This window comes from Taurulus bubalis (genome assembly GCF_910589615.1).
Source record: "Taurulus bubalis genome assembly, chromosome: 3".
Classification (NCBI taxonomy): Eukaryota; Metazoa; Chordata; class Actinopteri; order Perciformes; family Cottidae; genus Taurulus; species Taurulus bubalis.
The window spans coordinates 10,471,250-10,496,667 of record NC_136591.1 but is presented as its reverse complement, the minus strand read 5'-3'; the positions used below and the strand labels follow the sequence as shown (position 1 = coordinate 10,496,667).

At 42.9% G+C, this 25,418-nt stretch overlaps 1 protein-coding gene across 4 annotated transcripts in view; it reads right to left on the bottom strand.

Moving 5' to 3' along the window:
- The window catches only part of LOC306734727 (protein phosphatase 3 catalytic subunit alpha), a 59,896-nt gene that overhangs the window by 15,004 nt on the left and 19,474 nt on the right, over nt 1-25,418 (bottom strand). For all 4 annotated transcript variants that reach the window (XM_079216110.1, XM_079216111.1, XM_079216109.1 and 1 more), the window contains exons 2-8: nt 17,910-18,110; nt 9,379-9,503; nt 8,708-8,823; nt 8,076-8,217; nt 7,180-7,319; nt 3,670-3,747; nt 2,212-2,306 (exon numbers count right to left, since the gene is read on the bottom strand). In XM_079216110.1, the coding sequence (XP_079072236.1) occupies nt 2,212-2,306; nt 3,670-3,747; nt 7,180-7,319; nt 8,076-8,217; nt 8,708-8,823; nt 9,379-9,503; nt 17,910-18,110 (897 nt within the window). The remainder of the gene's footprint in view (nt 1-2,211; nt 2,307-3,669; nt 3,748-7,179; nt 7,320-8,075; nt 8,218-8,707; nt 8,824-9,378; nt 9,504-17,909; nt 18,111-25,418) is intronic.

The following is a 25,418-nucleotide window of genomic DNA, read 5'->3' as shown; positions in this document are numbered from 1 at the left end:
CTGCTGCTGTGTTTTCATTTAACACAGCTCCCCTGCCAGCGCTGGAGTGCAGGGGGTGCTGTGTGCAGAGAGGTCAGCGGCGCAATGGACAGCCAGTCAGCGCTTGACACTTACTGCAAAGCCAACAGTTTGACTCAAATGACAACGGATTGATGGGTGGCATCCCCGAAGCTGGACTTTATCTTTATAGAATCACATCCTGAGCATCATTCATGTGTCAATCGACCTGACTCAGCCACAAGTCCACTTTACTTCTTGTGGAAGAGTTGTTGTGGTGCCTCATAGATACCCCGCCCTACACTTTGTGGGGACGTCTCATTGGTTAATCTGGCCATCTCCCTGCACTATATTGATGGTGCCTGCCGATGCCTCCTCCCTCCCCTTTAAGATTCATGTGCCCACTCGATTGGCCATCAATCACAGTACACGCTCAGTGGGCTTCCAGCTCTGCCAAGACGCTAAGAGTAGACCAATTCATTACAGAGGCTTTGGTTCCACCAGTGAACCCCACCCACATGACTGATTAGAAGAGCATCAACAGGACTGATCGGACTGTATTGGTTAGCTGTGCCTGTTCCGTGAATTTTGCAACTGTGGGGTTGCAGACGGTTGATAAAGTGGATTGGGAACCAAGTAATTACATAACCACAACTTGTTGAAGTTTTAAGAGATTTGACATGACATCTCTGGCGAGACATTTATCTTAAGGGATGTTTATTTGCTCTTGCTCCTGTATTTGACTTTAAAGCCAGAGAGCTTGCCACTTAATGACATATTCAGCGAAAAAAGGGAGAAGTGCGTCTCACATTCAAGCAGACAGTGAATGACGAGAGGAATAAAGAACATGTAGTCCTGCCAGTAAGGATGCATCCGTGTGCCGGCTTGAAGTCAGTTCTAAAATCAAACGCAGAGTAATCTTTTCCTTTCTGATAACCACTCTTGCTCTGGCAGGCATTTTATCAACTGAAGGTCAGCCAGTTGCAGCTTAGAACAGGGCGCAGACCAAATCATTTTCCATATTGAGTTTGAGAGGTGTAAATGATTTGCCGGGGCAATTGGCTGCCAAAACTAAAAACAACATGCGCTTGAGATCACTTTGTTTGTTTGTTCGTATTGTTGGAAGATTAGTTGGCATGGTGCAAATGGGGTCCCAATAACAAACAACAAAACAGACAAACTGCGGGTTCCTCACCGGCCTTTTTGTGCAGCGAAGGAGGCACAGAGGCAGCTTATAATGGGAGAAAGGTAAACAAATGTGCCCTAATCTTAAATTTAACCCTATACACCTGCAAATGGGGAAAAAAGAAAATAGAAAAGGACAGGTGTGATTTACTCAAACCAAAAGCGTTGCATTATGAAGCTCTGTTATGGCTTTTCATCACGAGAGCAATTGCAAAACAGCGTGCACCAGCACCATCACTCTTTCCTTCCCATTTCTATTTCCTGTGGTTTGCCCATCACCGCCTTCCATCCCACAGCCAAAGCATTATACTGTCTGTTCTCCGGGGGAAAAGTGCTGACTCACAGCGCAGAGGCAAACCTATCTTGCTGCGTAGGCACCATAGCACAGCATAGGGCGCCACCAGGCGCCAAGTCAACCGGCACCAGGCCATCTCATTTCTCACCAGCTTCGTCCCTGAACTTACTCGAACAAAAATCAATGTCGCAAAGATTGTTGTCACTGAACAAGTGCAATGTTGTAACTAAAATGTTGTGCACTACAGGTGCAAAATGGTTGTCCAACAACCGCATACACTGTATGAGTGAAACGTAAGACTCATGAAGACTTTTTAGACACCGTATCAGGGTAATTGGAAGAAGAAGAAAAAATCTTCAAAGGAGAAATGTATGGTATTAATTAACATTTCTCAAAGGACAGCAAAAGACACATTATTTATTTATGTTCTAAGGTGGAATGCATTTATCAACATTACTGTAAATGTGCCAGTGTTAGCCATATTTTTCTAATGTGCTTAGAAAAATGACTAAACCAGAGATAAAAACAGGTGGGCTTGTGAGTCCCAGTAAGCAATGTCAGCCGGCATGTACTACTCTGATACTCTTAGACTGAAAATAATATGTTTAATTAGTTCATGTAGTGATGTTCAAATGGCATGATAAAAAGCATTTAGAAAGCTCCCAATGCTGCCATTAAATGCACAACTCTTAATGCTGTGCGCCACTGAAGATTGATATTGACGTACTCCTTACCTTTGTTGTTGTAGACATCTAGGTAGTTGGGTGCAGAGAAGATGGTGATAAGGGATGGGAAGCCAGTGGTCTGACTCTTTCTGTACATGCGGTATCTGGTGAAGCATCCAAAAAGGAGAGGTGAGCATTAGTAAACATTGCAACCTCGTACTCATGGATTAATCCCTGGTGTTCACAGCCTCTTGTTTTCATCGTGGCTGTGTGTTTGTCCTGTAAGCTGATGCATCAGCGATGGGGGCAACTCGGGATGGCCTTAGGAGAGTAAATCCCTGTGTTACAGGTTAAACATGCCCTTAAGTAGTCATCATCACACTGAACCCGCTCTACATTCAAACCCACCTACTCTGATCTCCCAGGAACGTCTGTGCTGTGTTTGGTGGTTTAGATACTTGGCCTTGAAGCGAGCTTTAGGTAAACAGAGCACTAACTCAGAGGATACGTTTGCCGCTCCACACCTTGCAGCAACTATTTACGGAGATATAATAATATAAAAAAAAAAGGTGCAAACAAAACGTATATGGAACTCAATAACATTGAGTTTAACATTGAGTAACAGAAACATTGAGTAACAATTACATATGTGGTCTAAATTGGCCTGGGGCTGCAACCTCATCTGAGACGAGTCCAGGTGTCCCATGTGACCACGCTGCGGGAAGGGAATGGTAAACAACCGTGTGCTGCACATCCCACCGCCTTCAGCTCGGTTAAAAAGGGAGATCTGATGGAGATCAGCTCGACACATCCACCCACCTGCCCGTTTAAAAAAAAATCCTACTTTTCAAAGAGGCTTTCAAGTGCGTCGTTAGAAATGTGTCTCCGTGTGTCTTAATGTGAAGTAAACAACATGTAGTGGTTTTTTTAAACCACAGTCCCTGCGTGCTGGAAAGATCACTGCAGACCCCTCACACCCTGGACACTAGCTGTTCCGACTCCTCCCCTCTGGTAGGCGCTACAGAGCACTGTACGCAAAAAACACCAGACACAGAAACAGCTTCTTTCCACTGGCCGTCACTCTAAAGAACAGTTAATCAGACTCTTCCATCTGCACCATTTGCATTTTTTTTTTGGTACTGCTGTCTTTAATGTCGTTTTTTTGGTCTTTTTTATATTTATCTTGTTATTGTATATTGTGTATAAGTACAAAGAGCTAAGTGGAACTGGAGTCAAATCCCATGAATGTGTACACTTACATGGCCATTAAAGCTGATTCTGATTATGTCAAGGCCTGCACAAGTCACACGTGTCCCATCACATCTTGCATACTCTCGCTGGATTCATTTTGATATCTTGGATTAACGCGACTTCTCTCAAAATTCAGACTGCATCGATAACCGGCTCTCCAGACGGGCTCGAGTAAACCCCCAGAGCACCGGGGTGGCTTTTCTTTTAATACCCTGGTCTGACTCACTCTTCTGTGTGACCGTGTGAAGGGAGACGACGAAATGCCACAACACTCACCCAGCATCCTGCGCTTCATGGGCCCGGATGACAGATAATAAGTTATTGTGTTGTAGAAAGTCACAGACTGCAGGGTAGCTGTTGAATAAAAGAGACACACATTAGGTTCATTCCGTAGATCAAGAAAAATCCCATCAAGATCAAGAAGAACACATCAATAGAAATAATTAAATAAATCCCAGGGATTATTGATCGCGCTCAGAGAAACTGTGGATATACAATACTGGGTTCAAGCTGAATTTGTTCTCAAACCATGCGGCTTAGAAAGCAGTATATTGCCTTGAAAGGTTGCCTGGAAGTGAAAGCTTTCATATCAATTTTAATATTTGCGTTAAATTCAAAGCAGACCCTTTTATATTTGTAAAATGTTTTAGAACATTTATATATGTCTGAAACTCATTTGCCAGCAACGGTATCATAATCTACATAACAACCCATAATATATGCTTAACTTCTTAACAAGTAAGCGGAGTAGGTGTGATCTTTTTCAAGCGGTGGTTTTTGTTTTAGAATGAAACTCAAAAAATGTCAAGTATGACACATGATTCATAGCAGACCGTTTCTTCAAGAAAAAAGGCGATCGCTGGGGAGTGTTAAAACATGTTTTATGCTCATGCTGATCGATTCAGTCTGTAAGCAGGGAGACCAAAAACCTGACTGCCAACTATCAAACTACAGTGTGGCTTCAGGGTTTTCCACACCACAACCTTTCATTTCTCCACACCAGCTTCCACTGGAAATTTCCTACGCGCACAACGAGAAAGGCAGAAGACAAGTCACTGGCAGGCGGCATTTCTTATGTAAAATCTCTTGATCTGAAAATAAGTTAAAAAAGTTAAGTCAAGTAAAACTGCACACTTTTGGGGCGTTGCTTCTAACAAACATGATTAAAACAGAAGTGGACGCCGGGATCTGTGAATTGTGGAACGCTGTGTAATGAACTAAGTTAGTGACAGCTCACAGTGAATGAGTGACACATTTGCATTACATCTGAACCACTATACAATAATAGGGGCTAAATTAAAGTTGTTTTTCACGGTTTCATCTCTACAATTGTGTGGCTTTTCCAGCAATCGGGGGTGAGATTTTAGGGCATCTCCATTACATTAAACTTGCATCATTGTGATTACTTAGTTCAGCAGTAATTAAAATGCTAAACAAACCCCAGAAATAATCAAAATACGCAAACCAACGAAGAAGTATATTGTGTTTGTTCAAAAACAGGTTATGGCTTTGTATTAAGTTCTGTAATCCTAGCTCAACGCTCCCCTGCTAAATCAGAGCACGGCATTGAACAAGGCCCACACAAAGTAATCAAAACCAAACTATACATTTTAGCTTCCGACCTTTTGGGAGATTTTATTTTTAGCAAACGCTGTGTGAGTGTGAGTTTCAGTCCAGTGTGACTGACAGGCTATACTTTTATGGCAGCTTTATTGCATCTCTTAATGTAAATTCCTTTGAGGCAGGGCTGTAAAAAGTGTTATATAAGTAAATTAACTTTAATTTGACTGGGGTTGGGGTTTGTTTTTTATTGCATACTCAGATACCATGCTTGGTAACATATTCTAAATTCAAATTGTGTGAAAACCCATTATGGGAGACTGAAATTGAAGGAGTGCATTATCTTGGTTCATGTCGACATGAGAACACGTGCGTTCCTGACGGTCGCAACAAACATCTGCTGGGAGGGATGTGAAAAGGACAGAGCAGTTGCAGAGAGGGAATTACAAATGTAATGAGTTTTGGTGGGGTGAGGGGGGAAGAAATTAGGAAGAAATGTTTTATTTCTCACTTGATTTCCTGCAACAGATGTAGATACATGCCATATGGAGCTATTCACCAGACAAGATACATTTTGGCCTATTTTTATTTTTTTCTCCAGTTTTTAAATTTCAAGCATCTCCCATCTGTTCAACAACAGGGCACAGATGTTAATGAGCTGCTTGGACAACATGAGGAGTTGTGCATGCAAGAAGCGACTTCAACAAATGCGATATTAGTATCGCTCGGCATGTTCGCTCTGTTCAAATTAAAGCTTTTAATTTTGTTTTAATAATCAATAGCTTGGATTAACACCAATAAAACTGAAACAAGCAAGGGAAAAAAAATCACATCAGGCTGATAAATTTGTGCTGCCGAGTGGCGGCAAAAATGAAAAGCGACCGTATTCAAAACATGTGCAATTTCATGCCTGAATTGCATTTGTAAAAGAGTTACGAGCGTGCCCACGGCGCCGGGGGGGAATTATAGGTTGCTGCAAGACAGAAGCAACAAAGAAGCTGAATGTTTTTGGGGAGAGGTGCTGAGGAATGGCTCTCTCCGTCTGTCTTAAACTGTCTCATAAATCCGGCATGCTAGCGTGATGCCAATTAGTGACCGTGCCCCGGGCCGATGACGGGAGGGACACTGATGAAAACAAGACTGGGGAGGAATTTCGAACAAATGGCAGCAAGCTGACCACGGTAGTGGTAAAACACGGCCATATACCTCGCATTAAATAACATTTTCTTTTGGGTCTCTCTTCTGTAAAGTGATGACATTAGTGGGCAAAGAACCTGTTGTGGATCTGCAGTGTAACGGCTCACATAAAGACGTTAAGACCATCAGGATAAATATGTCCTCATGAATCCACAACAAGAGCAGCACTGGGAGTTCATTTCTGAGTGTGGACATTAAAATACTATTAAGTCACTGGTTATGAAACACCTGTTATTAAGCAAAAAGAAGATGCAAATCTGGAGCCTCGGGACATTTCGGAGTACTTCTGCCAGCTTGCCACAGGCGCGGCGGGGCCAAGCAAGCATTGCTGAGGCCATAATGAGTGGAGGGAGCGGCGAACGCATTTAGAAGCAGCACTGTGCCTCGTGGTAATGTGCCAGTTCATTACATTTTGTGACAGCGTGAGCCCGGACGGCTCCGTGCATTTCCTCTGTTTGTTCAGTCACTCTGCTCAATTGAAGGTAATGCGAGTTACATAAACACTGGCAACTGTCTAAGGAGGAGACTTTGGGACCACTCTGATGCACGCCTTGTTCTCACAAATGTCGGTCTCCTACTCACGGTTGAGGAATTGCAGGGCGAAGAAAATGAACGGATGAGAAATGGAAATGTGGAAGCCGGGGTTTCTTGATTTATCAACTTTTCAAGGAGTCTGTCTTGGAAAATGTTCATTGTATTGTCTTTGGCTACAAATAGCACAGCCAAAACTAATCAGTAGATTTATTTTTTCTAAAAGTAGTCGGAGCACCAATTTAAAAAAAGATTTTGGGGGATTATACGGTTACTCAGATCATGTTTTTAATGCCACTATCCACGATAAAACAAAGTGTTGGCTCAATATGAGTCTTATAGATTGAACATTGCAGACGCTATTTAATGCTAGTAGAGAATCAAAGCTGCTTTCTATATGGCTGTTGGCTGGAATCCTTTCTGAAATTTTCCAAAATAGTAATAAAAAAAAAAGAACACAAACACAGAAATGTAATAAAACATTAACAGAATGCTCACCTGTAGAAGTAGGAACAGCCTCGCACTGTGTTGTGTGTGAAATGCTCTTGGCTCTTCTCGTTCCCAAAGTCCTCCAGGGGGTCGGACCACAGCAGGTCGCACATTGGTCCGTATGCTGGGGGCTCTTTGAATCTGTCTAACTGTGGAAGAAAAAATGGGACTTGTGTCAGCCGTGTTTGACTGGACAAACGCACATGGAGTGTGTGCGTTCTGCTGCAGAGGAAAATACTTTCGCTGCTGTCTCTGGGAGGGTGACTGCTGCTGCCGTGATCAGAATTAAATTCTGGACAGCGCTCACCTTTCAGTACCTCGAAGGCTTTTTTATATATTTATTTATTTGGAAAGACGTGAAAAAACTTGAAGACAGGCATTCTGTTGGAGGAACTAACACAAAGGGCTTTGCGTTGAGCCAAGGATGTCTCTTTTCTCGAACAAAAAGCTTGTGGATTACTGGATGGGTAGCATGATGGACACTTCAATAGAGCAAATTCTATTATGCATGCCCTCTGATTGCAGCCATAAAATCCATTTGGAATTATTGAATTAGTTTATAAGCAGGATCTGACTCTTCAACATTTTTTAAATCAGACTGAGGCTTAGACCCGGTGCTTACATTCTCTCGTGTCCAAGTCCTGAGCAGTGCTTGAGACACATCTGGGAGAATCACTTCATGCATTGCGACTATGCTTTTATTTTCGCAGCCCATCATGCTAAAACAAATACACTTATCTCCTCATTAACTTTGAATGAATGCAGAAAGCACATGAGGCGTACAGGAAGCTTCAATTATATTTTTTTAAGCCATTAACAGCCACCTGCCGTTAAAAACACACACGCACGCACACACTGTAGCTTTATGAAATGATCGAGAAAATGGTCTCGAATCAGACACATACTTTCCTGATGTCGTCAAGATTTGTGATTTCTGGAGACAGTCCTCCGTGTACACACAGGAACTGCTGGTTCATAAGTGCAGCCAGGGGAAGGCAGTCGAAGGCGTCCATACATGCGTCATACACCCTCTCTGAATACTTAATTCTACCTGTCATGGGGGTGTGGGGGGGAGGGGGGGGGGGGAGAGGGAGACAGGGCAGGGAAAGGTAAGCATGCCAAGTCAAACAAAACACAGCTCTCATACACTGGGGCTCACAGTGTGCTAGACTGAGGCGGAAAGGCTCTCCAAAGTGCAGTAAAACTTCCCCTAAACACATTTTTTAAAACAGCACAATTTCACAGCTCTTTTGTATTTTGTATTTTTTTTCTTCTCTTTCAGAGAGAAGAAAAATATTTGAGTAAATATTGAGAAGGGCAAAAAAAAAATTGGAGTGAGTCCTGCACCCGGCTAGAGGGCACTTTTAAGTGAGCGTTTGAGGTCGATGGCTGAACTGGATGCATAATAAACAGCTTATTAGAAAGAATAACTCTGTCCTCTTTCCACTCTGGACAGAGAGTCACAGAGCAGACTGTTTGGACTCAATCTAGATCAAAAGGTAGAAAAAAAATAAAAAATGAAGTGGCAAAGCATTACTTACATTCCTGCTTAAATGTGAAATACTCTGTTAAATGTCTACATTCATGATTCCCACGCAGCAAAAACAGTGTTTTTGGGTAAAGGATCTTTAAGGCCCACAAGTACAGCACACACTGAAACAAAGAAGCAGAAAAAAGGGTTGGGAAACAGTTAGATTGTCATCTTTAAATAACATGAAACATGAACCGTCAAGTCAGACTTTGTCAATATCACAGAATGGCATAATACAAGCAATTCCGTTTATAATGAAACATTCATGCAGAACATTTTGTGGCATAGTTCGGGCTTGCTGGAGGAGATGACAATCCTTCAGAAGAACCATCAGAGGACAGGCACGGCGCACTCCATTACAATATATTTTATTAATACAAGTAGAATGTTTCAGGCGGTGAGATGGCAGGAAATACAGATCCAAGTTAATTCCAATCTGCAGTCGCAGATTAAATATGTGTATTTTGCTTCATATTAAAACTCTCACTCCACATAACCCTGAGATACCACAGTGACATTTGCTATCCAGGCTATATTTGAAATTATTACACAAGGCCTATCACCGCTCCAATATCTGCAGCCCGATTTGATCTACGCTCAAAGAAAGCTATTAATAAACACAGCGTGTCACACTTGATTAGGCCCTCGTGAGGACAAAAACAAATCCGCAGACTTACTTCAATACTGAAATACCCTCTGTCAACGTAGTCCCCCAGGAAAAGGTAGCGCGTGGATGCTGGTGATCCTCCCACTTCAAACAGCTTCATCAGGTCAAAGAACTGCCCATGGATGTCTCCACACACTGGAATAAGGCAGAAAGAGGAACAAAGGCACATCAGGATAACTGCTATTTTTACAGCTGAGGAACAACAGATGAAAGCCTCTATAACCCGGTGCGAGGCTATTTGCTTATTTCCATATTTTCTGTCAGCTGTGAAGCACCAAGGCGATGTACAATTCTTCTTCTTCGATGGCTTTTCATAATTATAGCGACATTAGAACATTCTATCTGGGAGTTCACTATATCCCTTTTCAATCCGTTTGTTTTGTTAAACAATGTGACATTTTTTTATTAACATAAACCGCTCATTTATAACTGAAAAAAGGCCTCGTTATGCACGGACCACCGTCAGCTCCACAGCCCACGCTTTACTGCAGGAAATTATGCAAAGAAGAAAACGTAACATAAAAACAATACTGGCCAGCACCAAGTCGTACAAATAGCAGAAGCTTCTTCACTGAAATGAGGCGCGTAGTCTGAATCCATTCAGGAAAAAAAAACATGAACATAATTGCAAATCACAGTCTGCACCAGGAATTTAGACTCGACTATCTACGGCGGCAGACATGCGTTAGAATTTCTGTACGGTTGGATGTCATGAATCCCATCACAAACAAGATCCGCCAAACTTGCTATTAAAGTGTTATTGCCATCGTCCTACGAACTCCACTCTCACAAAAGAGTGAATACTTCAGTGGATACTATTTTCATTATTAAAGCAGTTGTCCAATATGGAAAGGAATCACAGAAACTGGCTGCAGCTCGCTTTACCACCACATCCTCTTTCGGCCTCTTCATAACCTTGAGGTGTTTCAACTGGCTCGTAACTTGAATGCATCCGTGCCAAATGCACTAAAAAAGTCCATTGGCTGAAACTGCAGGAAAGCTTTTCGGTCGTCTCCATTTCTTAACGTGTATTGTTAACCGTGATTACAAATCTGGCTTGTCATAGCAATTACAAAACAGATAACTGCCCAGAACGCTTTCGCTTCAGCCGAATAGCGCTGACAGTGTGTTACTCCGCTGGTATCACCAGGAGTCCCGGTACGAGCAGCACTGCAGGCAGATGTAAAACAGCGCCAGGGGAGTGTTCTGGGACAAGCCCATCCGCGTCAGAAATCAGAGTCAGCAAATCACTCAACCTGGATTGGTATATGTGACCCTATACTCCATTGCTCTCCGGGGAGAAGAGGCTACAGAAGATTTGCTGCTTATCCGCCATTGACTGACGGGGTTGCAAATGAGGTCATCTGATTTAAGGGCCTTGGGTCAATTTCTGAGCGACTCTAGATTTTGGTTTCAAAGGGTCAATAGACCCAAACTTATTATTTATTATTGATACATTTCTTCCGTTGGTTCCCATGTGGTCCACCGTCCACTTTTGGACCGCAGGTAATAAATACATAAATAGATAAATACAAATGTTTGTATTTAACCACAGGATATGAAAAGAAAATACTATAAAATGAGCATTATAATAACATTTACTCTTTCTGGTTGTCAGATTTTCTGCTGAAAGTGAAAGGTTGATAGCTGTGACGTAGCTCAAGACTATCATATTAAAACCTGCTCATTTTCATCAAGTGGCGTTCTCTTATTTGGCAATGCACTTTGTTTGGGAAACACGAAACAGTACCTGGAAGCTCAACCGCGGATCCTGAACAGTATTTAACCGCGCAGCAGGTCTGTAAGCTGCCAGCTGAAACCTGCAGCTCGAAAGTAGATCCAGTTAAATCGCCATAAATACGTGGTAGCTTTAATGAGGCTTGTAGAAGGCGTCTTTGTTTTAGTACATAGTCTTGAGCACACCCGCATGTATTAGAACACGCATACTAAAAAATCACGGGCATTATATCCACAGGTATTTTTCCCGGGGAAACGGCAGCAGATTTGAGGTAAAGTCCTGGCATTTGACTGGACAGTCGTGGTCTTTCCCCGAGAAGAAGCTAGTTTTGCACAATTGACACAGAATATAGTCAAATTGTTTTTACCGACAATGAACACAAAAGAAGCAGAAAATAAGTATTATTCAGTGAAGTAGTAGCCTGGGTTAAAACTGGGCTTGAAAACAGCTTGTATTCTCTTTAATCATTTTCAGCTCTGCAGCTCTTTTATTACCCATTCTCCCATTCCGTCTATCGGGCCAATTTACCGAATTAGTTGGAACTACTATTGCGATGCTTTTAAAGCTTTGTTATTTTCTTGATGCAGCGCTTTGCATTTGATTTAAAGGCTATCAAGTGGTGTCTAATGTAGGCTCACCCATGACCTCAGTGATGTCATACCCACTGGCCCTGTGGGCAGCACATGCCAAGACATTTAAATCACAGACTAAATCACCGGACTTAAAGCCTTTCCACTTCAGCAAACAAGTTGGAAAAAGTCCCCTTCTACCCCTGAGCACGGCAATAGACAAATGACACAAAGGAAACGTTCAGAGATATCAAATGTGAACAGTATAGCAGTGACAGCAGTTGATGCCAAAGTGCCGCAGTTCATCCATTCTTTCAGCTCGTTGAGTAATTAACGAGAGGGTGAATAGATTGAAATCTAACTTGAAAAGGACACTGACCTTCTTTTTTTCGTGAGGCTGTTTATCGCTTTATGAACTGCATCTCACAGGAAGAATTACAATAAGAGTCAGTGAAAAAGTCTTTCAGAGAGATACCCAATTACTGGGAGCTGGAGGACAACGTTGGAGAACAATTATCTGAAGTTACGAGCCTCATGAGACAGCTCTGAGAATCAGTTCTCCTTGACTGCGTCGTAAACCTCTGCTTAACCATTCGTCTTTTATTAAACCCACACTGTGTAGCGGTTTAAATCCACGGTGGGGACCGCCTTCAAAAAAGAAAAGCAGCCTTGTTATTTGTGTCAGATTTCTGAAGATGCCCACACTCCCCTCTTGCAGTCAAGCCAACACTACTTCAGTGAGAACATGTGGCGCAGTTTGGTTTTTAGATCGGTTGCTCGGTTCCTGGAAGATTGATCCTTCAGAACAATAATGGCCAAAACGATGCTTGAATAAAGGGAACAAATTGGCACTATTTTATTAATCATTTCATTTATTTGCACTCATTAACTTGTCCACACGCATACAGGTGTTTCTGTCTGGCTTTTCCGAGTGTTTTGGGGCTTCCATTCACACCCAAACAGAGTTTTAGGTAAATAGAAAAAGAGCTTTTGTAAAAAAGGAAAAAGGAATATAAAAAATATTGGTGTAAATGTGGACTAGGCCAGAATGTACAAACAAATTAAATAAATATAGCATACCTCCATGTGTTTTAAGTTTGTTACCCTGCTTTCTATTTTTTCCATCCATCATTACATTAGTTGATCTCCACTTTAAAAAAACTACTTGGATAGTGAAGTTAAATCAGGTTTTAATTGGGGTAAACCATGTATTTGTCTGCCACTCGAAAGACATTAAAACCTGCATCGGTTTAATACAGCCGACTGAACTAAAGCAAGAGAGACATTTTATTAATTCCTGAACCAATTAAAAGGCACCCTTTGCAGATATGTGTTATATCTTGTTCTGTTTTGCTGCATCTTGGGCACCATTTAAGGGCTAATGTACTACTTATCAAGATGAAATAAAACCTGGCAATCAACTTGATTCATTTGGTTTCATCCAGAAAGGGTGTGATGCTATGGCTGGTTATTGCCATGGAAACAAATCCTCAAACAAATGTAAGCTGCTGATGGCTTGATAAAAAAGGACCACCAATGGAAACAATGCAACGCATCCCCTGAGTAGAAACACAGAGATGGATGCAACAGGCATCCATCCCCTCAGCAAAGTCACTTTTTCTAAAAACACACATTTCACTGTGCTCGAGAGTACAAATCTGTCAAATGGATGACCACCCAGAGAGCAATTATTGTGAAAATGTAGGGCTCACGGGGAAATTAACAATATTTTCATGTTTTCAGAAGTCGGCTCTGCAAGAGGGAGCCCGTTGGTGAGGGAGTAGAGGGGCTGCAATTTCACCTGAAGCACACGTCAAACTCGCTGTGTGTGGGAGGACCGCACCTCCAGCTGACCTTTTGGAAAGCTGTCACTTGCCGGGCGAAGAAAACAGCGGGGAGACGTGGCGATGGCGAGAGTTTAATCACTGGCCAAAAGGACTGAATGCGACGGTCCCTGCGAATTGCAGTCACCTCATCTGTGCATGTGTGCGTGGACGGGGGGGATGTTCGATGAAAAACTAAAAACGCCACCACAGCTCACTCCTCCAGCTCAGGATTCGGCTTTATCGCAGCAAAAGCACACAATCCATCCATCCATCGCTCTGCTCCAGCAGACCTACAGACGTGCTTTGCCTCCCTCCCGCTTGTCACACAACGCACAAAAGCGAGGTGGGAACCAGAGCCCACATAAGAAGAGCAGGTGGGAGTACATTATCTGGAGTGAAAAACAATTCGTTCTGGCCATCTCCTGCTTGTGCACTGAAGTGATCTCCCCGAGTAGCAGCATATCAGCGGGCAGCAGCTATTGAGTGGGCGGCAGGCATTACACAACCTGGCTTCAGAACCTACACAGGCCACTCCACAAGGCCGGGCTCATTGAGCGAGAGAAATCCAGACCGTGCCAGATCATGTTTTGATTGAGACTGGGCGATAACAATACCCTGGTTTTATGATGGCACTCTCTAAGAGCTTACATCCTTCAGAGCATGCGTTTATGCAAAAGTGGGAGGTGGAGCTTGCAATCTGTTATGAACATCAAACTGTATGTGATTTTTAACAAGCCGCTATCTCCAGCAAGCCGGCGACAATAAATGCAACAGTGTCTGATTTAGAGTTGGACATTGAAGAGCTCAACGAACTTCAAATCACTGTGTTGGTGTGAGCCAATGGAGAGGCGTGAAGAGGCAACACTTCCAGTGTTCCAGTATTTCAAACATTTGAGAAAAGACAGAAAAGATATGTTTATTCTCATCTATCGGTTGGCAAACGATAGAGATTTATCCCGCGTGCTCGTTAAAGGGTTTCTGACCATCAGGTTTGGAACCAGTGGTGTAAACCATTGTGGGAATATGAATTTGAGTCCGATACCAATCAATATTTAAGTGTAAAAATAAAATAAGATAACAACCCCAGCTGATTTATCCATCTCGCTCGAATAACCACATTAGTGTACTTCTCATTGAAAAGCTGTTGCGCAACAACCTGAAGGAAAAGGTTTAATGGCATTGAAATGCTGCACAGAGCGAGACCCATTCACATTAGACTCATAACATTTCCATGCTAATCAAGGGCTTAGTCAGACCTTTTTAAAGTGTAGCCAGGAAATTCCACAACCAAGTTCTTAACATTTCTGCACATAGAATGAATCAAAACTGTATAAGAAATATCACAAATGCAAACAGCTACTGCTAAAAAGCCTGAACCTGAAGGGAAAAAAAAGCCCTTTTTGCTCGAGTAAAACATGTTTCACAGTTTTTAAGTACGTTAGAGACTCCAACAGAGTCGAGCATCCGCGCTGCAAACAGGTGTATGAACAGTGTAAAAGCTCGCCGTTGCCTGGCGATGTGGCTGTGGAGAGGGGGTCGAGTCGATCGATGGCTGTGCGAAGGCCATGGGAGCAGCTTGTACTCTGTGGCCTAAGCCAGCTCAGTCGTCACACGCCTCCCCCCCCTCCACGAAAGCCCCACCTGCCATCTGGCCTGACCAGGAAGTGACTATGTGAATGTGAGAAGCGGCGAGGGGAAGAGAGAGCCGATATTGTCATGGTGCTTTACATCAATGATAAAGATTTACTCGCTAATTTGCTGACCATGAGTCACGTTGGAATTGCAGGTGTGCTCGAGGGGGTTGAAGAGAGAAGCAGTCTCTGAGCGTGAAATACAGAGGGATACAACATGGCAGACAGAGGGAACAGGAGAGCAACAAAGAAATGTTTATAGAGAGCGGTGCGAGAGTCCGGGCGCACGCATGAGAGGGAAGCACAGCAGGATCACAAGCACGCGCAACAGAGAAAATCCTTGTTGAAAAGGACTCGTGCGTGGGAGAGGGGTTGAGTCAGGGGTGTTGAGTGGGAGGGAAAGAAGTGCTTCACTGCCGCGCTCGTGTACACAAGTGCACGAACACACACACACACACACACACGTATACGCAGCGAGCTCCTCAGGATCCACGGCTTGCACACAGAACAGGAGCTGTCCACCGTTTCTATGTAACACAACAATAGGAAGGAGGTTTGCTGGCTGAAAACCATCATTGAACAGTCCTCGAATCTAAAATCAACACGTTAGGCTTGTGTGACCGAGCTTCTGAGAATTCAAACGACAACCTCACCACACCGGAAGGTCAGAGTAAGAGTCCTGTTTACACATAAGGAACCAGATTGTAATCAGGTTGAGGCAGAAAATCACAACGCGTAGTTACGACTTACGAGTCGGATGAACTGCCCTCGGTTACATCATCACGATCGCCGTATTTTTTATCCAGCACGAACACATTTGAAGTGGATTCAAATTAACGTCTTATGTAATAAACACTGTCACTTTAAGGGCTGTCTCTATTTGCTCCGAGGCCCCGGCCCAGTGAGAAAGATCACAGCGTGGCCTTATTGTGCACATGTGTTAGTTTGATAAATAGCCCGCAGCTTCACTGTGGAAATGGACTTACTTCGTAGTGTTTACTTTAAACTGGAAGGTCAATACAATGTGGTTCAGTCCCAGTTAGAATTTACTTCGTTTGGAGACACTCCTGTGCAGATTTTTTACCTTCACCCCTACACACATTGGGTCCACGGTGGTACTTTGTCATGCACATGAATCACTCAGAAATATTTACGAAAGCCAGTTACGCTTATACATGGCAAAATAAATAAATCGGAAATCTAGTTATGTTTAACAGGATTTCTCCTAATCCCTCGCTTGTGTGCCTGCAAATACGAAGACCGCAGCAGCAAATAAGGCTTTTGTCCAACCTGTTTGCATCTTTTTGTTCAGCTTTATTCTCTTTAACAGCCATACAAAATATTCTATTATTATAATTGCCTCAGTAAGCACACGAGAGCCACACTTTTGTTCATAAAGGGCTGTGCATTCATGAATTTAAGTAAGTACGATGCCTGCCAAATATGAGCATAGGCCACTCTGGACAGCATTTTGAGAACAATCTCGTATTTGGAAATTATGATGGGTTGCCATAGATCCTTTGAGTAGGTCTGTGCCTCTGATTACAACAACATCAAAGACGCCTCATCAGAAAGTCTAATGGAGGAACAGGGCACTTGACCAGGAAGAAAGACAACAATAGATGCACTGGTTCTGTGCATATGCATCAGCGAGCCTCCTTCTACAGTGTGTTCTTTCAGCGAGGCGGGCACGCATGAGTTGGACCTTAGCTCCAGGGCGCTTTTCAGGCTGAATAAGAGCTCGACTGGAAAATACATTAATATTGTGGAAAAATTAGTAGCCAGAAATGACAGAAAAAGTTCAGCTTTTCGTGCTGTTCTTTGTATTTTTGCCACACTGGGTTAGTAAATCTAATAACTAATAAAAATAATGAAATAATGATGTTATCTTTTTTCAAAAGGTGGGCAGCTGAGTATCTAAATGGTCTGTTTAGCTTTTCTGTGTCTTCCATGCATGAAGCAGTCAACAGAGTGAGTGTCACCAAGCTTGTTAGTTTTGGCTGTTTGGATGAACCAAACCGTTTCCTAAAATAAAACACACTGCTACAGCTGGCCACATGGCCCACGTGTGGCCCGGAGGCACAATGACTCACTTAATTAACTAAATGAAGTTTTCATACGACTGGAAGCACGCAGTCCTCTCTTAAAATATCCCAGAGTGTACGTTTCAAATCTAAAACACAAGTGTCTCGTTCGGTTTAGAACAAACAGTTCCGGCTGCATGAGTTATTTTAGGTTAATATATTGGGCAATTCTGAATGGGATTTGGAGTCATGCATTTTCGTCATGGCAGACCTAATAATGACAGTGACGAACAAGGAAGGAAACGGCGGGGTAGTAGGGAGTTGGAAAATAATTTGCTTCTTCTGCCACGTCTGCATGCAAACCCTATTTTCATCTTTCAAAGTGGATCTTTTGTTAAGTTACAAAAAACAAGGTCAAGTGTTTTTCCTAAGAGCTGCGCAGCGGTCCTGAAATTTGACGATTATTTTCATTATCTGTTGTGTCAAGCACAAGGCGACATCTTCAAATGTCTTGTTTTGTCCAACTATCAAAGAGTATAAAACAGATCATATGCCGTACACATAAGACTCAGAAAAAGCAGTGAATCCTCCCAATGTGGAGGGTGGAACCAGTATATAATCAGTAATTTAACTAGAAATAATGTATCAAATTGATAATTGAAGATCAAAATACTACACATTTTCTGCAGAGTCTAAATCGATTAAATATTTAAGCTCATCCCTGGACACGATGTGCTATATCTGACCACTGACCTGTCACAGGGGCCTCGATGTCCAGCAGGTTCTTCTCCGCACGCAAAATAGAGCCTCCCTCTGCGATGAGCCTCAGGGCCACCGATTCCTCCACGCGGCCTTCCTTGGTTAGGTGGGCTTTCAGCACGTCCACTTTGGGCTTCCCATCGCTGTCAAACACCTCTTTAGCCGTCAGCCGGTGACTGGGGGGGAACGGGACAGCTGCGAGGGTAAAAAAAAAAAGAAGAAAGAAAAGAAAAGGCATCACTACAGCTGCTTTCACAACGTATTTACAATGCTTTAATATGTTTTTCATTGACAAACGGCTTATGAGGATATGCAGTTAATTCCACATCACCGAGCAAAAGGCATTTGAGCTGTTTGATTAGCAGGTGCTTTGTACCTTCCAGGGGATCTCGTCCCTACAGGAGCGGGAGTTAGTGTTCACTCCCATGCTTCCAGCCCACCCTCTGAGACAATTTACCAGATCGCTGCTATGATCTGCGAGTCATTCAATTCCCAATATTTAAAAACAGACCTACACAGTTTGTAGCTTGCGTGGCAATATTCACAGCAGAAGGAATTACACTTTGAAGAGGAAGCGCAGAATAGAAATGTTTTTAGCCTTCCGTGAGAGTATTATCTTATAGCGTTGCATATGTAACCATTTCTATATTTAAACATGCTCAGTTGTATGTGTATGATTAAAGAGAGACATACTCTTCGGGCTGACGTGCATTTACTTATTTGTCAGTCACAAATTATTTAAAAGAGTAAAGTATTTATGAATTTTGAAAGCATCATGAAAATTAGACTAACCAAATCCACAACAAATCTTTGTTACAGTCAATGTTAAGACAAGAGGAATAGGGTTTAAAAAAAAAAATTCACACATAGAAATCCCTTTCACTCATCGTGTATGACCCACTAGAAGTCTGTGGCGGTGTCTGCATCTCTGCAGAGGCTCCGTCCTCTGCCTGCATTTCCCCTTTCTTTCCATCTAGCTGCCTTTCCAGCTGTCAATCCTCGGCCTCTTCTCCCCCTGTGGGCTCTGTCCACTGAGTCCGAAAGCTCCGCTAAATTCTTCTGTCTGATCCCGTTTACTTGGATCGTGGTTAACTGGATCGTGGTCCATGCCGACTACTCATTCTAGGAATACTTTATGTCATATATTCAGTGAATGTGCTGTGACTCTGTTACGTTGTTCATTCTGTACACATGACATCTATTGCTTCTGTCCATCCGGGGAGAGGGCTCCTCCTCTGTTGCTCTCCTGAAGGTTCCATTCCCTTTTTTTGTTTTGGGGGGAGTTCTTCCTGATCTGATGTGAGGTCCCAGGACAGGGATGTCGTATGTGTACAGATTGTAAAGCCCTCCGAGGGTAAATTTATAATTTGTGATTCTGGGCTATAAAAAAAATCAACTGAATTGAACACAACTAATATGCCCGTTAGCTTGCTAGACGGAATATCGCTAAACCTGCTGCTAGGGATACACAGGTGCCATCTTTTCAGTCCCGATGCCGATCGCAATACCTGAGCTTCTGGTATTGACCAATGCAGAGAACCCAATGGGATATCTGTGTTTAATTTTTAAGATATATGACTCTATCCATTAAAATATAAAAATAACCAGTATGTAATGTATATAAACATGATTATCGGCCCGATATCATTATCGATATTGGTGCATCCCTCCTGGCTAGAGCGATGAGCCGAGGGGGGAGGGGCCAACTTTGGATGCTGTGTTTACAAAGCGCAACAGACAAATCCTCCTCATCCTGCCTTTAATTAGTGGCTCATAAAGGACAGCTTTTCACACCATTTAAATGTGCTCTAGACATTTTGCATATAACAGATGCATGCAAAAGCCTGAATCCTGTTTGCATGCATTTTAATTCAAAAGTGAACCTTCCGATCTAATCACAGCACTGAAAAATAAACGAAAGCACGATTTCTATGCAAATAGCCCAATGAGTCTTTCGGCAGACTTTGAATGAAAAGTGTGGTCGTTTAACAAAAGAACAGAAATCACACGATTCCTTAAAATGGACCTCATGTCAGTGGCTGACTTCAAACAGGTAAAAAGGAACCTTTTTTATTAAAGGTCTCTTTAATGAAACCATTATTTAAACGTACTTAAAGCGGCCTCCGCCAACACAAAAGCCCACTGTTAATATTCCCTTTATTACAACCTCCCGATGATGAGCATATTACTCACTGACAGGTATAAAAAGGGCAAAATGAAAGACCGCATCTTGTGGACTTTCAGACTCAGCAGCGAAAACATAAGACTTGCTCTTAATTAACGTCCACTTGTCGACTTTGCACATAGCATACGGGCGTGACGAATGCACTAAGCCAGTGGCAAATACTGTGGAGTTGGTGGTTGCGTGCGCGCGTGTGTGTGTGTGTGTGTGTGAGTTTCTATGTTAACTTTCATCCTTCTCTTAGGTGACATCAGTGGTAACCAGACCTGCATTGTATCTGTGTCACTCTGTGCTTACTAACAGACCATACTTGGGATCTAGATGGCAGTATTTAAAGTGAGCTAACAGGTGTGTGTTGAAATGGGTACTGTAAAACTGGATGAACTTTTACTTTTTTTAACTAACATTGCCTAAAGCCAATAAAATTAAGTGAGAATCTATTTAAAAATCTGAGACTGCATTAAGATGGTGGGATGCCATTTTTCCTTCTTTCCAGCAACCACCATCTGCACACTTAAGACCAAAATGTTCTAAATAGGCTCTAAAACACAAACCAAATAAATACTTAAGTAAAACAATCTTTTCAAAACAATATCAGACCCAATATCTCAGTAGTTATCTGGAGCATTCAGAAATAGAGAGATATAATTAATTGTGGCCTCCACTGAGCACTAGCTGTGCAACTGTAGTCCGAGTCCAGGGCCTTGGGGCTTTTGACTTAAAAGACGACGCCAGATCGGTCCCCGAGATGTTGGGGACGTACAGCGTGTACATTGGTGTGAACTGTATTGAACATTGTTTGGAGGTATTTTCATGACAAGTAAGTTCCAGAATCTGCAACGTTATGTGGCACAAATATCCCTTGGATGATAAAGAGATGAACAGGGTAACTGTCAGATAGGGGCAGAGGGTACGGATGTTACAGTATTTTCCTGAGCCCACATTATTAGCCAATTAAGAATTACTGCAGTGACAGGTAAACTCCCGAGGCAGTCTACCGCAACCACTCTGTTCTTGAATCTGAACTTTATGAGACGAAACCTAAAAACTTTATAAAATGAAACCAAGTTATTTTCAACTCTCTGCAAAAAAACAACAACATATTGTGCCTGAATGGAGAGCTAGCTGGTAACAACATTGAGTTGTATGAGGACGCTGCATGGGAACGCCACATATCCAATGGTTGCAGCGGTTATTTGATTTGGTTTCCGTAGAAATAAACAATCACCATCACTCAAAACCGTTATTGAAATATCTCCACTGCTGTACTGGAAATGCACATTCGTAGGCGATGCGAGACAATGTCAGCCTTTGAGTCGAGACGGTCGGCGTAGCTGTGGATGTCAACCACACCTGCCCCCGCCGACTGAAGTGGCAAAACATAACACGTCCTGAAAATTCAAACACTAAAGAATAACATTATTGTCTAATAGAAATAACCCGCGTGAAAGCTGTGGTTGTTGGCGCACTGACGTCCTTTCAACACATCACCCTTCCATTTCCCACCCCTGTGACAATGGAAACACTGTGAACTTTCCCCCTGTGGAATTTCTAACAGCCCTCTTACTACAAGGAGCAATACCTCTGCCAAAGCATCGCATGACACATTGAAATGGTGGGTTCTACGCTCCAAAGTAAAAGGCGTTAACCTCATGGCAAAAATCAAAAGCACAGAGCTAAATAAGGGACTATGTGGATTAAGCAAGGCAAAACAAATAAATCAAACTCAAAATTAATGGTTATGTCGAAGATGGCTTCAAAATATATGGTCCAAAAACTTCTCATCGCAGTCATTAAACATTCAAATATGAGCTAATGACGCGTCCAAACAGAAATGAATGGTCTCTCCCAAACAACAGTCTGAGAACATCCCCACACGCAAGTGTTGCATTTATCTTGTCAGACGCTTGATAGCTGAGAGAGCATAAACTGACTGAAGTACGGGAGTATGACTCAAAAAGGGTCTCCATTAGCCGGTCCCTTTTGCCATCATTAATTTTGCCATTTCCCTGATCCTTTCTGTTATGTAACCGGGGAAATTGCACTGCAGCCTCCAATCTCTGGAAAAAAAAGAGAGTGAAAGTAACGAGAGAGTGAGTGAGCGAGGGTCAGCGAGGAAGGGAAAAAACAATCTGCAGTCTGATTCAATGTTCCCTGGTAATTTGTCTCAGATTAGCATTGTAATTTGCCAAAATACAAATTAAGGCCATCCATCAGCGATTAGGTTTAAAGACTACTAGACCACTAAACCTCTGAATGTCTTGAGGGTGTGCTAAACAAACATAAAAAGTTGATCTAATAACAGTATACCATCTTGGGTTGGTCAGCCAGGTTTACAGCAACACCTAATGATTTCCTCCTTCAGTGGATTAGGGCCGAGGGGGAAGTCTTGAACTAACAAAAGCTTCAGATCACCAACAGCAGTCACCTTGTTCATGCAACATCCGTGAGTAGAATAATTATCCCCGAGCATAGCAGACATTCGGGTGTGATTCTTGAGCAATCTGAATCACTTCGAGACTGCTGTGAAGCAGTGGGGAGACGGCAGCTTGAAATGTTCAGGTTGGTGTAGTTCAGAGCTAATGCGATCCCTCAGAGGAATGAAACAGCGGGAGGTGAGCAGTCATATGGTGCTGGACAGATCAGCTTAATTGGAGAAAGTGAGACAGACTGTTGTAGAGCTCACCAAGCAGCGCCGGGCTTCATTTAGTGGAGAACATGTAGTGCAACCGTGATTGCCTGAACTGACAGCCCAGATGTCTACAATACCTGGATCTCATCTTCCTTCTTGGCTCTTGTCAGCTGTCTGAAAGGTGTGTGTGTGTGTGTGTGTGTGTGTGTGTGTGTGTGTGTGTGTGTGTGTTACACCTTACGCATTACGAGTACAGAATAAACTTTACAGAACATGACAGGACAGTCACATTCTGTGATTTTCAGGAGATTTCAGGAGAACTACTGAGCAAAAAAATGACTTCCAAACAACACACCTGTACTTTGTGCTATATAGCATCCAAAATCGTTTAAGAAGTGGTTTTATTGATATAATACAGCACCGCTCACACAATATGGTCTGTTGATCAATATCTAACTAGTGCCACTACCGGCAGCCATAGTGCCAGTTTATTTTCATCGACTGCCCAGCAATACCTATAGCAAACATTGACTGTGCCCCAGACAGTCATGAAGAGCAAGCTATCTGCCGCTGTATTAAGTCAGCATTGCCCAAGCTCTGCTGGGATTGTGGCCGATGAGAAAAAAAAAAATCTTAAAAAAAACACGTACAGATAGAGCAGACTGCTTGGCGAGAAAGCTAACACTTATGATACATTCCTTACAATTCCTTGGCCAGAAACCTAAATGCTGCGATGTGCAGCATCGTTGCATCAGATGCCGAATTGCCCCCACCCCAAGTAATCGCTGACGGTGCGTGATGCAGCGGGAGCCATCGCGGAGCGTGGGCGAGACCCGGGTTGTCAGTGCCCACGTCAAACCTTCCACCAGACAAGCCACCACACCAGCAATTTTCCTCCCCTAAGACTCAGCATGACCAGTGGAAATCTCAGCAGGACCAACAGGGAGCTGAGGCAGAACAAAGAGTCCAGAACTATGTGTGAGTGCAACAAAGGTCAGTTCACACAAAGCATAGAATACCAGGAGTAATTTGACTGCATGAACAAATGTTATTATGCAAAGGCAGTGCAGTGTCTGATCTAAATTGTGATACTGATCTAGAACCTAACTTCCTTACTTGCACAAAGGCACTATTTGCCTTTTTGAACGATGGTGGTATGCTCTTCATCCTCAGGCAAGATCTCTGTGCAATAAATCAAGTGGAAACTCAAATGGTACCCCGCAATTCACATATGACACCCAGAGGGAGAGTCACAAAGCAACGATGAAACCACTTGGGCGTGTTGTTTATGGTTGCTCTGTGTCTCCATGTGGTCGTTCTGCACCTCCATATGGTTGTTTAGTGTCTCTTTGTTGATGTGTTGTGTCTCTTTGTGGTCATCCTGTGTCTCTTAGTGGTCGTTTTGTGTCTTTTTCTGAGATATTTTGTAGGTGAAGACTAGGGGCCACTGAGCCGATGTCTGGTCGGCCCTTTCACTATTCCATCCATAGGTTAGACAGCACAACCACGAGGCAGTGGCATGCAGCAGTATGTGTTTGCCGCGGGCAACACACCCAGATTATGCTTCAGAATAAGAGTATAACGGAGCTGCACTACATGATGATGAATCTGCTATTGACAGAGCAGAAATGAAAAAAAAATTGAATCACAGATATCAGACTTCTTTCCAGTTGGAAGCCTTTTAGTGATGAAGCCGGTGGAAGCAAAGAGGACGACTGCCAAGTGTTGAATGGGGCACCGAGAGTGTGCAAGTCACTCTCCACCCATAGCCGGGGTTTGTTCATTAAATTACACAACAGCATTCGATTAGAGCGAGATATGTTTAGGAGTCCAGGATGCAAAGAATGCACAAGCTTCTGTAGGCGGTAGGAAACAAAAGGACATACTATACATCAGGAAGCACCTCAACTTCAAATGTCATCTGGCAGCAGTTACTCTGCTTCATTATTACACCCCCACAGAGTCCATTCAGAAGCTGATTATCTGACATGCATAATGCAAAAGATAGGGATATCATTGTTGACGACAAAGACCTGCAGTAGCTGAACCATAGAACGCATTATATTCACAAGGTGATAAATTATTTGCAATATGGTCTACCTCACAAACCGGATAGACCAGCGTCTACATGTCAGGTCTGAAATTGGCACCTCAGTTTGTATATAACTGCGCTCTCCCTCTTCAACCCATCGAGAAAGCGTGGCCAATCAATAATTCACAAGTCCATAAAATGAATGAATTCCTTCGATGCAATTAACTCAGTATAAATTCCAGTTGCAGAATGACACCCACAGTCCTCAGCAGAAATGGTGGAGCAAATAAATCATGAAACAGAAACGACTGGTAGGTTAATCAAACAGAAACAACCTGCTTCTAGTTCTCTGTGAACAAAACTGCTCCGAGTTAGCATAGACTACACCAGGGGTGGCCAACCAGTCAGAGACTAAGAGCCACATTTTTTACTGTTGTTACTAAGAGCCACACCATACCCTTTAAGACGACAATTACATTTGGTGTTCCAGGTGCCTCTTTAATGTTTATCCTGAGCTGTGTGAGCAGTTGTCTGATGAAACGGACTGGATTCCATCACAGCGCTGATGAGCTGAATCCAAACAACTAGTGTTCGCAATGTGACTCAGTACAGCAAAGACATATTATGTTACATGAAGATGTATTCAAATAGAAGTCA